The sequence below is a fragment of the Siphateles boraxobius genome, unplaced genomic scaffold (assembly GCF_051911475.1).
Source record: "Siphateles boraxobius isolate OS27281-9 unplaced genomic scaffold, OSU_SipBor_1 22, whole genome shotgun sequence".
Taxonomy (NCBI): Eukaryota; Metazoa; Chordata; class Actinopteri; order Cypriniformes; family Leuciscidae; genus Siphateles; species Siphateles boraxobius.
This window is the reverse complement of record NW_027508833.1, coordinates 40,861,864-40,880,538: the sequence shown is the minus strand read 5'-3', so window position 1 is coordinate 40,880,538 and position 18,675 is coordinate 40,861,864. Positions and strand designations below refer to the sequence as shown.

At 39.2% G+C, this 18,675-nt stretch overlaps 1 protein-coding gene and 1 long non-coding RNA gene across 3 annotated transcripts in view; one reads left to right on the top strand and one right to left on the bottom strand.

Moving 5' to 3' along the window:
* cdin1 (CDAN1 interacting nuclease 1) overlaps positions 1-18,675 on the top strand; it is a 122,712-nt gene that overhangs the window by 36,524 nt on the left and 67,513 nt on the right. For both annotated transcript variants that reach the window (XM_077240171.1, XM_077240172.1), the window contains one exon: positions 4,921-4,993. In XM_077240171.1, coding sequence (XP_077096286.1) covers positions 4,921-4,993 — 73 coding nt within the window. The remainder of the gene's footprint in view (positions 1-4,920; positions 4,994-18,675) is intronic.
* Positions 9,561-9,861, bottom strand: LOC143746438 (uncharacterized). Its single transcript, XR_013206557.1, has 2 exons — positions 9,798-9,861; positions 9,561-9,641 (listed from the first exon to the last, which is right to left on the bottom strand). It is a non-coding gene; the product is annotated as an uncharacterized LOC143746438 (long non-coding RNA).

Below are 18,675 nucleotides of genomic sequence, written 5' to 3'. Positions count from 1 at the left end.
ATTAATTCTTAACAATTTAATTAATCTTAAACGGTCCCCCTGTGGTGAAAATCCAGTTTTTAATGTTGTTTATGTGTCTATGTGATGTTTTTAATATGCTTTAAGACAAACCATGTGTAAATTCATAAGTCGACAGCATTGCTGAGTATTTTCTGCTTAAAACTGCAGTGAACCAAAGACAGTCTCAAAAACACGCTTTGAAATCGCTGGTGTTTCTGACGTCACAAACTACCTTGTAACCAATCAGATCAACGTGTGATCGTCAACGAGTGGATCTCTGAGTGAGTGAGTGGAGGCGGGGCTCATTTGCATATTCATAGAACCGCACATACTAAATGAGGCAAGGGTGTCGAGTTACAGTCAACAGTTAAACTGAATTCCTTGGCAAAGAGATTGGCGCACAATAGAGGTTTACGGTTCTAGTTAAAACATGGATGAAAAATTGTGATGTGTGATCGTCTTTAAAAAATGTTTTAATAAATATATTATTATTATTTCTTTGAGAAGTAAATTCTACTGCAAGGGTCTTCAACCGGGTTCCGCTAATTCATGTTTGATCATAAATAATTTTTGGTTAAAAAACTTCAGATCAAATGCTAAGAAAACCCTCCGTTGATACTGTAATAATGGATGAAATTGCGCTCTTGAGAACGTCAAATGTTTCCATGTACAGCGGTGAGAAATGTAGCCAATCACAGACATACCTGTTGATCTCTTGAACGCACTGACCAATCAGGGGCGTTTAATCTAGTCAGAATCCACTCACCAATCACAGCGCAGGAGTTCTGGTTCAGTTCTGCTCGCTCACGAATCCTCTTACAATGTGTAGACACTGGAGATAAGAGATTGATTGTGTAGTGTAGACGGCGTCAGTGATTATAACCGCACTTTAGACATTTGAGCTTTCAAGGCTATACTGTATATAATCCATTGAATAAAAGTTTTGTCAATAAACGTCAATAAAACAATAATGTCACGTAACGTCACTTTTACCTCAGAAAAGCCTTTCAATGATTATAAACTCGATAGTCAGCTAGAAAAATAACTCTAGAGAAGCATTTTGATAAATTTATGCGGTTTCACTTTATTTTAACACATTCTGTTGACTATAAGTAACGTCGCATCTTCATGTCTACTAACTCTCATTATAGTGTTAGTAGAGTATTAGTAGACTGGTAGGGTTAGAATAAGTCAACATGTAGTTGCAGATATACTTATAGTCAGTATAGTGTCTGTTTGAGGAGCATCACAATAAAGAGTTATCAGATATTAAGCAGTGTCTACTAATACTCTAATGAGAGTTAGCTGACATGTAGTTGCAAAGTTACTTATAGACAACAGAATATCTAGAATAAAGTGTTACCATTTATGCGGTATATGACATAATCATCATATTTTTACTCAACCTGATCTTCAGTATTTAATGAATGTTTGAATATATCAGTCATTAAAAAACGAGTTTTTATTACAGCCACCTTTTAAATAATTGGAGTAGCATCATTAAGTAATTAAAAAAGTAAGTGAATCAGTTGTTAATTTTATAATGTAATATTACAGTAAAACAGTGTTTCTTGAATAAAGCATTAGTTCAGAGAAAGAGAAAAGTTGACATTTACTGTATCTGATATTTATCCAAGTGATCAAATATCAAATCAAATGTGAGCGCCAGACACACAACGTGCCGAAGTTTAAATGAACGTCTTTCTGATCCTCGACTGAGTTCAGAGTGATTGTGAATCTGGTGTTGAAGGATATGAACGCTCTTCCTCATGTGTCACATGACTCAGTTTAATGCACTACTTCACATTTACTCTGCGCTCTTGCTAATTGCTATAGTCGTAGTGCTTTATGGGTCAATATATATCGCCAAGATGAGCTGCACTATAACAACTGATGAGAATTATCACTGTGCATGTGAGTGCATCGCCGTCCATGACCACACACACACACACGCACACACACCGTGTCTGTCTCAGCGTGATTAAAGAATGATGAATGTGATCGGAGCTTCGTAAACGTTACTCACGCGTCTCAGATGAGAGATCCACTCATGATTAATTTGAAAACGATGAGGACGACTCCTGAATGAAGCAGGGAAACCTCACGCAGACGTCATTATTCAGTGTCGTCTCCTGTGTGTGTGTGTGTGTGTGTGTGTACGGATGAAACGTGAGGCTGATGATGTGTTTCAGAGTGACTGAAGCTTACCGTCCTCATCAGAACAGATGCGAGTCCATCCGTGTGTTCAGAATCAGACAGACTAAATGTGATTTCTGTATAAACATTTATATACTTTTAACCACTAATGCTGGTCTTGCACGAGCTGTGATGCGACACACATTACGTCATCAGGGTGAAAGGTCACGCGGGTCAGAAATGTAGAGTAGGGTGAAAAACTCCCTCATTTTCTCCTCCAACTTCAAAACCGTCCGCCATCGTTGCTTTACCTTTTATTTACTTATGTATTTGTAAATGGCGTTTGACTCAGTCTTTGCACGTTCTCTTTGTAAACACTGGGTCGGTTCTTCCGCCTTCGTCACGCGTGACCTTTCACCCTGATGATGTAATGTGTGTTGCATCACAGCTCGTGCAAGACCACTATTAGTGGTTAAAGTATATAGATGTTTATTTAGTTATAAATGTGCTCTGGTTTGTCTAGATCAGACTCTTATTCCTCGGCTGGATCGTGTCGAGAAAGCAGCTTTACAGTCATAACAGGAAAATAATGCATTTTTGCATCATTGACTAAGTGTTGAAGAGTGTAACTATTCAAATTGATCAGACGCAGCATTTTCACCTGCTGGACAAATAAACAGGTGTGCAAATCTGTTCAGCTTTTGTGTGTTTGATGTTTCCAGCCGCTGTTATTGAAGAGATGCAGTGAGTGGTTTGATGTAGTGTGCAGATGTAGGTGTGCGGCTCTCGCATGTTTCAGCTTCAAAGCCCTTCTCTTTCACTACACACACTTCAACACTACAACACTACAACACTACACACACTTTAACACTACACACTACAACACTACACACGCTTCAACACTACAACACTACACACGCTTCAACACTACAACACTACACACGCTTCAACACTACAACACTACACACGCTTCAACACTACAACACTACACACGCTTCAACACTACACACGCTTCAACACTACAACACTACACACGCTTCAACACTACACACGCTTCAACACTACAACACTACACACGCTTCAACACTACACACGCTTCAACACTACAACACTACACACTACAACACTACACACGCTTCAACACTACACACGCTTCAACACTACAACACTACACACGCTTCAACACTACACACGCTTCAACACTACAACACTACACACTACAACACTACACACGCTTCAACACTACAACACTACACACGCTTCAACACTACACACGCTTCAACACTACAACACTACACACTACAACACTACACACGCTTCAACACTACAACACTACACACGCTTCAACACTACACACGCTTCAACACTACAACACTACACACGCTTCAACACTACACACGCTTCAACACTACAACACTACACACGCTTCAACACTACACACGCTTCAACACTACAACACTACACACTACAACACTACACACGCTTCAACACTACAACACTACACACGCTTCAACACTACACACGCTTCAGGCCTTGCTGTACCTTAGTCAGATTCTCGTCTTGTTTTTGCATTTTTAGAGGCTTTCTTTCCCTCAAGTTTCTCTGCTTTTCAGTGACATTCGGATTGAGGTCTTTCGTATCTTAAAGTATCTCTCGAGTCGAGACTGTATAACCTACATCAACAGTGAAGCCCTGTAAAAATAAACTACATCTATTAACGCTCTCAGTACTGTAGTCAATAATTATATCCCATAAAACCTATCTTTGATCACCAAAATGACATAGAAATGTTTTTTCTTGAAAAATCTTCATGCCTTAAAATATCTTGACTGTAACTCGACACCCTTGCCTCATTTATTATGCGCGGTTCTATGAATATGCTAATTAGCCCCGCCTCCACTCACTCACTCACTCAGAGATCCACTGGTTGACGATCACACGTTGATCTGATTGGTTACAAGGTAGTTTGTGACGTCAGAAACACCAGCGATTTCAAAGCGTGTTTTTGAGACTGTCTTTGGTTCACTGCAGTTTTAAGGAGAAAATACTCAGCAATGCTGTCGACTTATGAATTTACACATGGTTTGTGTTAAAGCATATTAAAAACACCACATACACACATAAACAACATTAAAAGCTGGATTTTCACCACAGGGGGACTTTAAGAATCGGTTGACTTGTCACATGCATGCTATACACTAACTACAGTTGCTATGTTTCCATCCAAAGTTGTGAATTTAACTTATGTGCATATAGCATTTGCATCAAATATCACATACAACATTTGTGTTTCCATCCAGAAATCCAAAGACAGCAAAATCATCATAAACTGATGTTAAAAATCACTTAGAAAAATGGTGGTCGCTGCAGTAGAAGCCACTGTATATAATAATTTCGTATATAATAAATTACTTTTGGCCGGTTAGTCCAGTTATGCCGTCCCATCGCAAAGTCACATGTCTTTTTTGATGCGCATCGAGGAATTTATTATCGGATAAAAAATTTATCCGACTCAATTGAGCGTGCACATTTTTAGATTTTATGTGCATTTTTCCATTTCCATCCATCGTTTTTTTTTTTTAGACGGTATCCACAAATGCACATACAAATAGGTGTATGGAAGCATAGCTAGTGATTTAGTTAGTTGTTGCTGTGGTGCAGAAAGCCGAGTCAGTGGACACCGTGTGTACTGATGCTGAATGCAGATGTAAAGACTCCAGTTTCTCCCGTCAGTGATGATTCTCACAGCTGTGTTCATCAGCGCTCTCTCTCTGTGTTCGACAGGTGGACCTGTCCCCGGCTCTCCTGGCCCGGGTGATCCTGGAGTGTTTTCTGCAGGAGTGTGAGCCTTCAGTGCGTGAGTACAGCTCTACATGCACACCACACACCCCTCACACACTGTAACTCATAACTCATTTAACACATCGAACATTGTGCTGAGTTCATATCTGTGGCCGAGTACGTATTTCCATGTCATTTCCAGTTCCATGGAAACTGAGAAAGTGTAGTAGACTGAATTTAGCATTTGAGGTATAAATAGTGATTATATCAGAGTTCCTCTATTGTAAGTTAAATGAATCAGATTACTGAGTAAATAACTAAATGATTGTTGCGACGGAAGTGAATCAATTAAAACTAACTTTAGCTGGAAAATAACTTTATTCTAGAGCTCTCACAAAGCCAAAACAATCTTGGTTACTTTGATTTCCTATTATCACTGTAAAGCAGCTTTGGAACATTGACATTTATTTTATTGAGGAGGAATAACCCCTTGAGATGAACCATCTCGTTTTCGAGGGTTCGTCAAATCTAGATACGAAACCTGACCTTACAACAGCTGTCAAATAAGACATAACAAAAAACAAATACACAATAAGAAAAAAAAAACATACTTTACAATAATGGTAAGTACAGAAATATATAACTAAAACCAATACAAACAAGACATTCACTCATCCAAGACTCTCTAAAGGTGACGCACTCATCCCTAAACAAAGTAAACACATGCAATATGTACCTAAACACACATCTAGACACAAATAAACAAAAATGTATGTGCCATGCCAAAAATAGGTTACAATGACACCAGTAAAAAAAACATTGTTAAAAGCGCTGTATAAATGAAGATGACTTGACTTCTGAGACTCTAACTCTTTTTTCTTTAATGGCTCTCGGAGTCCCTGTCCCAGTCGTTGGATAGTCCGGCTGATTGGATCAGTATCTATGCATTTGAATGACACCGTTATGCTGATGAGATCAGGGCTGGGGAATTTCAGGTAACGCTGACTCCTCTATGTAAATCCCTCCCCCTGGAAAGGTATAAACTCTCCTGTGCTGAGCTATTGAGTTAGACCTGGATGACTACAGCCACGCACAGCGAAGTCCTCAATGAAGAGTAACTTCTGCTTGAAAGATATCCCAACGTCTCCTGGTCTCTGAAGAAAAAGTTTCCAGCAAACTGATATGAGAACATTAGGGGTGTAATGATACGCGCTCAATAGATCTCGTGTCTTATGTGTACATGACGAATACAGCGTTAACCTAACCACCAATCATTGTAATAAGCTCGGCGTTTTTTTACTTGTGATGAGAAACAAAGTGTCATCTTTCATGTTTGGTCCATTTTAACTCAAAATTCAAATAAAAAATGCCGCTTCTCTCTGTGATGTGCTCGACAGACACTGTAGACGCGAGTGAACGTGATCATCTCTTCCTATTCACTAAAGAATAAACATGAATCAACATATGAAGGAAGATACAGAACAACTTAGTTAGATGAATCTGGTGTAATCTCTCAATCAGTGTTTCATCCGTGGAAAGACGTCAGGGAAATCTTGTAAACAGTGTCACGTAGCGTATCAGTGTCCACAGCTCGTTACTTCGCCAGAGAAATCAACACTTTTGCTAAATAATATATATAGTGATATTAGCTTATATATTCATATTTTACTTAACCTATTAGTGATGTCTTGATTATTTAATGTATATTTGAATAAATCTGTCATAAATGACAGCCACTGTAAATTTTAATTTCAACAACAAATTGGAGTAAACATAATTTTATAATTAGATTTAGAAGTAAACGCAAAATAGCAACTGAATTTAGGCTAATATGAGCTCTGTTGTTAACCTTTAATATTATAGTATTGTGCAAGTAAGGGCTTCATATAGTTTACAGCATAAGCAGAGATCATTTTATGCTTTTAATTATAACTTAATTCATTTAAAGACAGAGACACAATTTGTTCAGTAAACCACTGTTTAATAAAAAAAAGAAGACATTTTAGGTTTAGTTTCCTCGTCTCTGCTGTACCGAGCGTTACACCCCTGGAGAACATGCATGAAAGAAATGCAGAAAGCGTGCATGTAAAGTTTTGCCGTTTCTGTTGAATTATTTTTAGTATTTGTGTTACCAAAATGCACAAATCACTTTAAAGCTCTAATACATAAATATATGCTTAAATACAGCATTCAAGAATTCAACAGTGTTTGAATGTAGCTTTGAGCTGCAGACACACAGTTTCATATATGATATGCTGCTGATCCATTATTATTATTCCTCATTTACTTTTATGCATTTGGCAGATGCTTTTATCCAAAGCACTTACATTGCATTCACGTTCTACATTTAATAATTTCATGCAGATTTCAAACAGGAGACTCTAATGTATAACAGGAATGATTGTTGTGATGCATAAATCCACATGTAGCATGCAAACTTTATTTTAGAGTTAATTTTTTATTTATTTATTATTTTTGACAAAGTATGACGGTAATATTGGCCATTAGCCAATAATAATAATGTACGCTACAGTGGGGACATTTTTTCTTCTAATTTCTTCAATTGCAAGAGATAAAAGTTTGAACTTTTATTTTGACGGAAAACTACTATTTCTATGAAAACAGGTTTACAAATGCGTCTCATTTCAAATCTAGTGAAATGCTCTAATCATCTTCCCACAAAAATATGCGAATGCAGAAATCGAGCGTAACCGGTGCCTCAGCGCACGCAGAGATTCACGGCATCCATTGACTGAGAACCGAGCCGTTCTGAGACGTGGAAAACACGAACAAACTATACACTTCTTTAAATCATTAAGGGCACAAAGCCATATCACACTTTTGATTTTTAGAAAGTTTGACAGATACTTTGCCAAAGCAATGGTGCAAAAACATTAGAGAACTTCTCTGTTATTATGAGAAGTTTTCAAATATTTATATATGAAACTATAGCGGCACAGATTAGACTTGCTTAGAGTCTAGGTAATTCATGGGAAAAACCGCAGAAGAAAATATAAATTTTAGATGCATTAGTATTTGTTGGCACCAATAAACATTTTATCTAATATGGGTGAGAACAGATAATTATTTGATGTGCAGTATCGGTGTCGGGTGCCTTTGTGGAGAACAATATAGATGTGTTAGCCAATATCAATGTGATGATTATTTTTGTGTGACATTTTTTTTATGGCTGGTAACTGTTCATGGTCAAAATATAAAATCTGGACTGTTTTGTCTCTAAATGCTGCAAGTGTGATCAGTCATCAACAGCATAAAGATGCTGACCGATACCGTGGTGTTTCTGCGCTCAGTGTGTGTGTGTGTTTTAGAGCAGATTTTTGAGCAGAAGTTGGTGACGCTTGGTTTACGCACAGTGTCCGCCATCTTCCTCTCCACACACACGCACACACACACACGCACACACACACACACACACACACACACACACACACACACACACACACACACACACACACACACACACACACACACACACACACACACACACACACACACACACACACACACACACACATACACACGCTCAGTGTGTCAGAGGCACGTGTCATGGGTTTAATCGAGAGAGAGACTCCATTGCATGCAGTCGTATGTCAGTGTGAAGTGTGTGATTACTCTGCATGCTGTTATCCAGCTCTTGTCCAAACGCTCCTGCGGTGTGTGTGTGTGTGCGTGTGTGTAGAAGCAGAAGACCTCCCACACACAACACTCCTCTGATTATACATCAACATCAGCTCCAGAAGACCTCACTGACCGCTAGAGACGCTTTGCAATACACAGGCCGTTAGATGATGAAGTTGACGCTCGAATCTCTCATGAAAACAGTGGACTGAGAAATACACTAATATTCCAGTCCATATGAAGTATAAAGAGCTTTTGGCCCCACTTTATACACTTTAAGTGTCTATAATTACCGTGTTTAAACGTTTAATCATTTGATTCAGTGCACTTATTGTGTACATGCATGGTTTTACAGTGTATTTGCATTTTTAAAAAATCTGCATGTAATTAATATCTATAAGTACATCTATAATTAACTCTACTCCTACACTTTAACCCTCTCCACGCCACCAAACCTGTGCTAACCTCACCCGTATCCTCTAGCAGCACAACTGACTCGCTATACAACAGCTACACTATTAGCATACTCAACACTACCTTTATTATTGATGCAAGTATATAGTAGTTATATAGACACCTCATATAAAGTGTTGAACACACTTTTAAATAGACATTGATATATGCATTTTAATGATTTGCTGGAAACACATACATACACACACACACATACATATACACACACACATACATATTTATATATATATATATGAATGTGCATATATATTTACACAGTACTTTTTTAATCTTAATAATTAATATTTAGTTTTGTTTTAATATTCTCTTCTTTCAAGTAATTTTGTTGTGTGTTTTAATTTTTTTATTAGTTTTATTTGTAAATATGTCTATATAGTTTTTATTAATTTCAGATTTAGTTATTTTACTACATAAAGTTAAACTAAATGAAAATTAGAAATGTTCCCCTGGCAACTAGCTGAATTTTATTTTCTTATATTTTAATGTAGTTAGTTTATTTTATTGGAAGTAATGAATTTTGTAAAAAAAAAATTGTTGTAGTTTGTTCACTATAACAACCTGGTTTTCCATAATATGATTTACTGTTAACAGTGTCCATATCAGACAGAAATCTTAATGAATAAAAAAGGCTGTAATGCCTAATGAAGTGGGGGGTGTTGGAGGTTTACAGTGTGTGTGATGATACTGTGGTGTTTTGAAATTGAATTCTATATATATATAATTAAAGGACGAAGCAGTCAGTGGTATTGGAGTAAATGTAACTGTACTTAAATATCTTTTTTGCTACTTTGTAGTTTTACTGAGTATCAAATATAATATAACTTACTCTCTACTTGATTACATTTTTGATTAATCAAATGTACTTTTTCCTACATTTGTGATGAGTAATGAGTGACTGCTTCTGCTGCAGTTTCTGCTATAAAGAAGTGATATCGCTATCTAAAGCCTAGTTCACACTACACGATTTTAAGCCCGATTTGCAAATCGTTGAGCTCGCCGACAGGTCAGGGTGTTATCGCGTGCAAATCGCGGGGGATTAGCGGGCGATGAACGCTCGCCAATCTGTTAGTATGAAAGAGCCAACAACGCATCAAAGACGCTCGCAGACGCCTCGCAGACGCGACGCCGAGCCTAGAAAAATATCTAGCATGCTAGATATCCAGAGCTGTCGCACGACTCAACCTCACTGATGTCATGAACAACAGCCAATCAGAGCAAGGCATGGGTTGAGGTCACCGGGTAAATACGCGGGTAAATACACGATTTTTTCCGTCAGCCAAACATAAACATGCACATATCCGATATAAACATGCTGTACTCGCCTCCAACTCTCTCTGTAGCACAGACAATCCCTGCTGTTCGCGTATGCGGATCTTCTCGCCCATACTCTCTTGTTTTTTCTTTTTTTGCGTTTTTTTCTCAGAGCAAATCATCGCGCAAACAGTTTGCAGCACTAGTTTCTGTCTGACGTCCATATTCGCGGCCGTGTTTGTGTTCTTCGGCGCGCGTGCGGTTTCGCCTCATTTCCGGTTTGCGTGATTTTTCGTGACAAAACGTGGTTTGTAGACGAGATAGTATCGTTGGGTGACAGAGTTGTTGTCAACTCGTGTAGTGCGTTACCTCCTGTTGCGGATCAATAACGTTGTGTCGTGTGGTGTGAACAGCTTAACAACTTGAACACTCCTGATTTCTCAGAGAGCAAGTAATGTAGTGTGAACCCCTCAGTTCAGCCCGACGTTTTAAAATCATGTAGTGTGAACTAGGCATAAGGGCACTGAAGGAAGTATATCTGTGTGCTTTACTCTTACTCACACAAACTCGTCAGCAAGGCTACTTTACACGAGTGCGAGTGCATTAGCATGTAGATGTGAATCGCAGGTGTTTGATTTAGGAGATGAGGTCATGATGAGCAACTTTGATTATTTCATATTACTTAACATTATTTTATTTATCCACTATATTGATGATACCTTTTTGAAGGATATTGGTTTACTTATGATCTTGAGAGTTGTTGTGTCTACCTTTATTTATTGCAATATTCAGATGTTCAGTTTTATTTAGATTTTTAGAAAACACGATTTTTCATCTTACAATTGTTTATTTCACTGGCACGTCTCTGAGGCGTCGAGGTGCATTTTTGAGCCTACGTTCAGAATGAGTAAAATACAATCAGATACTTGTATTGAAATTAGTGACTTGTAATGGAGTAATCTTTGCTGTAAGGTTTCTACTTTTACTCAAGTATGGTTTTCTGGTTCTCTCTACACCTCTGGCGTGAGAAGAATATCCTCTGTATAATCTTCCTGATCATTTTCCAGAGGCTCAGCCTTTCTGTTCTCCGTAGATTCAAATGAAAGTGACGCCTATTTTTCGTCCAAAGCCCCGCCGGACCAAAGCAAGTTCATTTATATAGCACATTTCATACACTATGGTAATTCAAAGTGCTTTACACAGAGATGAATTAAAATAATCACAAAATAAATACAAGGAAATTTAGAACAGTTATAAAAGGGATTAAAAGAGTACAAAACATCTGACAAAACACCGGTGTATCATATTTGTCACAGATCCCAGTTTTACTTAGATTTTCCCATGGTGATTATCAGTGAACCTCTGTCTCACTGTCTCCCTGCTTCACTCCTGAATCTCCCTGTGTGAATATTAGACTTGTGTCCAGCGCTGCTTTGATGAGACGCTGATAATTGTGTTAGGTGGCCGTTAGCTAAAAGGTTTGTCCAGTGCTGTCGGCGAGCGCATCCATCATTCCCTGTGTTTCCAGCGCAGTGCACCGATCAATAGCCTCATATACACCAGACGCTCAGCCTTCGTGCACCAGCTTTTATTTTCTTTCATTCCTTTCTTCCCCGTTTGCATTTAAGAGACACAGAAATTGTGCCTTTGGGACGCTGAATATATATCCACTCACTTCAGCGGGATCAATAGAGAGTTTGAAATTGTTTCTGAAGTCTTTTCTCCAGTGAGTGTTGTGTCGGGGTTTTCCCAGACCGTGCCAGTGCTGCGCGGGCCGGATGGATGTGCATGTAAATAAATCAATACGTTCAGGGCATTTTGAGCACATATGGAATATGATATCAACATCTGTAATGCTTGGTGTTCTCCAGACGGATCTTCTGAAGACTCGACTTCACTAGAAAGCACATCAAATGCTGCACTTTACTCCAGTCTCTTTGGTGTTTTGTGGCTCTGGGTTGGACGTCTGTTATCATATCGAAACGAGATGATTGTTCAGTTCTGCCTTGTTTCACTTTATCTTTAATTTCATGAATGTTGCCTGAGCATCCAGTGAATAATGCTTATATACTGTAGACATGACAGAAGCAGTGGGAGATCTAACTATCTTTTTTAAAGAAAGCGTGTGTTTTTCCATTTCTCCAACATGTAATGTGATATTAAACGAGTTGACCGTTTGCCCAGTTTTGGATTTCACATGCACATAATTAAACCATACTGTTGAAAAACAACACTGGGTTATTGATGCATTATTAAGAATAACTAGCAGTCATAACCAATAATGTTGAACATTGCGGAATCCAAAGACTGAATGAACAGCAGTAAACTAAAGCACTTTACGAATGGGTTATTTAACTCAACCAAATGCGATTATTTAGATATATACAGCAAAAACATAATATTATCAAAGTGATTCGCTTTCATTTTCGGTCTGAATAGCACTAACCAATCAGAACTCAAGAAAAATAAATATGTGTATATTTTAAATCACACAATCACAGTTTCCGAGTACTCGGGTCATAATGCTCATACACCGTAAAAAATACATTTGTGAATTCTGTGGTGCAGTTGCATAATTTTTTTTATTAAATACAACAAAAAACACTATTTCACTAACTATAATGAAAACTATAGAAGGCAGTGAAAGAGAAAATCAAAGTTCATCACAAGGAGCTTCTCCACAAGCTGAGGTAAATACTAAAATAGAAGTTACACATAGTTTCACACAAATACAAGACACAATCATGGTCATAATGCAATGAACCTTAATTAAACCTCAGAAGATGTAACATAAAACTTAAATGTACATAATTAATAAACACTTACAAGAAACGCACGGATTTGTGGGAACAGATTCTGTTTTTTAATTGTAGTAATTTACGATAAAAACATTTAAATTGTCCTGTTAGGTCTATTAGCGTTTTTCCACTTTGTATGTACTACTAAGGGAACTAGCGTTTTTACAGTCCTTTACAGTTAAATTAACCTATTTGGTCACTCTTTATATTAGGTGTTTTTGACTACTATGTACTTGCATGTATATTCAGCGAAACCAAAATTTATTCCAACACCTTCAACATTTCTCACATTATCACAGTTCATTCACTATAGTTTAAAAAACTCAGAGTTATCAGATCAGTGGATATTTCACTGGTTTTGTCCGTCCTTCTGTTAGACTCTCACACATGAATTATGTTGAATATCTGTCAGCTGTTAAATTTAACTACACAATTAGATAATACCAGTTTAGCTCAACCAGTTACCAAGCAATGCTTCATGTTGTTCAGTCTGTGGTGTAAAAAGGTGCATTAGTTATTAAAGAAAAAACACTTCACCAAAACATGATCAGTACTAACCTTACCCATATTCACCTCATATAACCGGTTTGGTGGAGGTTTAATAGTGGGTTTAGGTGTCAACGGTGTAATTATAGATGTGCTTACAGAAATTAATTACATTCATGTATTTTTAAATACAAGTACAATATAAAAACATGTATGTACACAATAAGTACATTGAATCAAATGACTTATTATTAGTACATAGCAGTTAAAGACACTCGATATAAAGTGTGACTGAAGGTAAGAGCATCGGTGATTCTGGCCGTTGAGTCGTGAGATCCAGGCTCTTCATTAGCAGCTGTAGGAGGCGGTGAGGGTAAGCATTGCCTTGACAAGTATACTAATTACTAGCGTATACTAATTACTAGCGTGGATCGGGGCGTTGCAGAGCCGAGAAACGGGCTGAGCTTCATCCCTGCTCTCAGACACAGATCAGTTCTGCCCCACTAACCCTACTGGGACCATCACTCTCAAAAAACCACAGACCGAACGCCTCTCCTGCTTTCTCTGTGTGCCGAGGAGAGGAGGATGGGTTTAAAGAAGTAAATATGAAAATGAAACGAGGGCTTTAGGCAGCGGCAGAGATTTGCAGAGCTGTCCTCTGGCGTCTAACAGCCTCATCCATCACGGCCCGCAAGTACTCCATTCCTCTAGTATCTGTAAATGTTTTTAGATATTAGCCAATTTATATGCTCCCAGATTCATCATGGAAAATCAGCTTTAGCAGGAGCGCATTATCAGCGGGCGTCGCATCATGAAGTTTGATGTACGATTGGGTTGCTAGCGCCGTGGAGGAGGAGGGAGGCGTCTTGATTATAACCACAAGAAGAAGGATTTTTAATTAATAAACAAGCTCTGGGGCTCATCAGCGTCAGAGGCGATAACGGTTGTCATCCGTTATTTTTTTACGACGATCGATGAGCTTCCGTCCACGTCTGATAATGGCTTCTCGTCTTGCCGGAGAGGTTGCGTGGCTTTTCTCCGCCTCGTTCATCATCTCATCAGAGGTTGTTAAAGGTGGCTGTGTTTTTGGTAAACATCTCCCGTCTTTCCTCTTTAATATTCCCCTCCTCTGATAAGGACGCCTCAGTCTGAATTTATGTCGACACGGGACAATTACATTAGATTCGCAGTGTGTTTACAGTGTTGTGTTGGTAGGCGTGTTTAATGAATGTATGCTGATGCTGCGCAGATCTCCGGCTCTTGTTATTTACTGCGCCGTTTGTTCGCTGCGGATCCGCAAATGGCATTACGCCCCGGTGATGAATGAGCGTTAGAGTAAACTCATTTTAAAAGTGGCCTGATTTATAATCTCTCTGGCCTCCATTTTCATCAGGTCATTGCTTGGCTAAAACCCCACAATGTCAGCTGCAAGGTCACCCCTTTTTTACGATTCTTCGTAACCCCATCACTCAGGAAATGGACGCTGGGATGGACGGACGGTGGTTTGAAGCAGGTGGTGGTGTGTGATGTGTGAAATGTGATGGTGGTCAACCTCCAATTACGAGAGCTGGTAAGACAAGGGCTTTAATGGCCTCTGTTTGCCTTCGGGGAGCTCTATTACACACTGCTGTTTTGCAGGACCAGCATCAAATCTATAAAACTACCATTAAGAGGAAAAAATCAATCAAAATGCCATTAAAGTGGGATAAGTTGCCAATATTGCTGATGTGGTTGCGGCTTCTTTGATTTTCCCTCAGATTATTAGGCGCAGCGGCGTAGTGACTTTGTTAAGGGAAACGAGTGTTGTTGGGGAGTAATATGTCTCCTGGCTTCATAAAGTTTGCGGCCTCATATTTCCCGCTTTATTGATTATCCATTATCATTTGTCATGAGGTGTCCTAACTCAAGGGGAAATATAGCTCTCTTCATTGCCGAGCGGAACGCCGGAGCACCGTATGGATCTGCGTGTGAAGGTATAGCAATCTGGGAGAAAAATGAGCTGAAAACAAGGCGCCGCCGGTGTAGAGACTGCTGACTTGGCTTTGCTCTCTCTTATGTTCTCCTTCAGCAGGGGGAGGAGAAACAGAAAAGCTAGCGTTATTCTCCAGCGGTGTTTTGATGTTACGACACAGAGAGAAAACCTCCGAGATGCAGCCAATGAGGGAGGATTGTGTTTGTGTGCAGATGTATTAGCGATGACAGGTGTGTTTGATGAGTCTAAAGAGCTCAGTCCATACACTTGTAAAAAAAATATGGCTGTAGTGTCCGTGACATAAAAGTTTCTGAAGAGCGTTTTTGAAGCCCAAAGTGGGCGGAGCCAGCCGTCGCCATCTTGACAGCTGGATAAGGCCGCGTGTCCACCAAAGCGCTCAGCAGAAACACGAGTAGCACGAAAGTGTTACTAGTATCTCTTTTCACACATATTTTGTTTCTGTGTTGATTCTATATTAAAATGTCGATACATTGTAACGTATTTTCTCTGGCTCTTGTTTTAAATGATTTTGTTCCGTTATTATACTTGTCATCTGTTGACGTTGAACAAGCAGAATATGGCGATTGGTCGGTGTGGTATTTGTCCCGCCCCTCCTCCACTGTGATTGGATGGATGGGTAAAAAGTGAATGTGAGGAGCGCTGCGTTTTACCCAAAGTTGAACATTCTTCAACTCTCGGCAACCAGTAAAAAATGGCACGCGCTCAGCGCTTCAGTGTGAAAAAAACGCTCAGCGCCTCGTTATGCTCATGGCGTTCTAAAAACGTGGCGCTCACATTGAAAACAATTGAAAAAATACGCCAGCTGCGTGAAAAAAACGCTTTGGTGGACACACGGCCTGACGCTCCCGGATGGACAACACTGGACACCATTCCTGGATAGCCGAACATGTGCAGCAAGGCGGATTAGCTGAGGTGACGTGACGCTAACAGACAACAGTCAAACGGCTAGCAGTGACATCAGCGACAATCCACCTGTCACTCAAGTGTCCACGGCCTTAATTATGTAGAAATTTAAGGCTTTAATATAATTTAAACGGATGAGTTATAAAAAAATTCACCCGCCTCACAGTCGTCATGAAGGGCAAAATTATCTATATAGTAGGGCTGCACGATATTGGGAAAATATGTGATATGCGATATTGTTGTTGAGTATTGCGATAACGATATTTCTTGCGATATAACATTTCCTTTTTTACTTTAACATTTTACTTTTTTATCATTTATATGTAATGATCATACTAAATAAACGGGTAGGCTAATAGATATTCTTCTGATCTTCGGTTTTTTCAGAAGGAGTTACACCTGCAACACTTTGATTAATAGCTGTCTGTGAGACTCTGTTATTGTTACTTGGCATGCGTTAGCAGTTTTGGTAGATTTGGGCTTACACTTTCTGAAGTCTTCATATAGCTCCCTGAGGTTGCGTTCTAGATGACTGTGGAGATTAGTTTCCCCTCTCCCCTGACAATTTTTCGGCACGGCTCGGCGACACCGTCACCAATGTTCACGTATCGCATTTTTTGCGTGTGCAAATTCGTTATTTCAAATGCAGGCGTGCGGCAAGCGCGCTCAAAATGAAAGCACATTTTGCCAGGCCCGCCTATGCCGCAACGAGATGAGAACATCTCAACCTGTCAGAATGCCGCAAGCTCATCGCAGGTCATGTGACAAAAAAAATCAGCTTCGCCTTTCCGTAACAACATGGGAAGCTCGGCCGGACAGCTGATCATAGCTGTACAGGGCGGGTTTTTATTTCTCATCTCCATAAATATATCTAGTAGTAAATCTAATGCAAGGGCTAGAAATCAATTAATCCTTTGCTGATACTTCCTCGTCATTATGGAAAGCGCTCAGCGCATTCATGGTTGCATAGCAACGACAGACGCAAGCGCTTGTTGAAAGGAGAAGTGGCCGTGTTTTTCAGGCGTTTTAGATGCGATATGTGAATGGCCCCTTACACAGTACCTGCTGCATTTGTGACACGTCTTCTCTATTGAAGACAAAATATTGCCATATTTCAGATGAACAGGTCTTTTTAGGCACAGGTTCTTCGCTGTTGTCATTTTCCTCGCTTGTCTCTAATCCCGCCATTAGTTTTTATTTTCCACTCTCGTCTCACTAGGTTTCCCTTGGGCCCGATCTAGCCAATAGCATAATAGCACCTACTGGGGAGGCGGGTATAAAGATAGAACGGCCCCATCTGATTGGTCGAATTTGGATAAACAACCTATGCATGCGTGCAACACACAAATGATTGGCACATAAATAAATGTAATTTATCGCACCTCTCTGCGATACGGATATCGCATTTACTATTATCGCGATGATGAAAATGTTTCGATATATTGTAAAGCCCCTACTATATAGACCAAAACCACTTTTTTTTTTTTTTTAACCAGGCTGTAAACATGTTTTGTTCTGCTGTAAAGTTGTGCATTTTAAAATGGGGGTCTATGGGATTGACTCTCAGTCGGCCTCTAGTGGCCGGAAGGTTACTGCTTGATGCCATCGCATTAGCGAATTTACAGTCAATTCACATCCATTGTCAATAACGTAGAAACGTATGAAGCTCTGCTCACATAGAAGTCACTTTAAACCAATCCGCTTTCTGTCCGTGTGTGAAATCTGCGTGGGGAACTTTTCCGGCCTTCGATCGTGAGCATCCCTGACTGGATTTCAACCGCAAAATTCCACTAACAGTAAATATGACCACAACTTTATGGATAAGATCTATTGGGTTGGAGTTTTGAGATGCAGCCAATGAGGGAGGATTGTGTTTGTGTGCGGATGTGTAGCGATGACAGGGGTGTGTGATGGGTTGGGAATTCATTTTCCGATTCTTGTTCGAAATCCAGTTCCGCCTAACGATTCCAGTTTCAGTTCCGATTCCTTACAAATTATTAAACTAATTAAAAATATTAGTTAGGAAAAAATGCACAATACTCAACTTAAACAATCCTTTTTGTGTTTATTTCTTATGCTTGTCAAATGAGTTCAATAGACAGAAAAAAATATCAACATTATTAGCCATTTTTGCAAAAACAACGAGTTTTTCTGAAGGAAAATCAACATTTCTGCATTCTCTGTGAGAATCTGCAGCAGTGAGAACACCCTCTC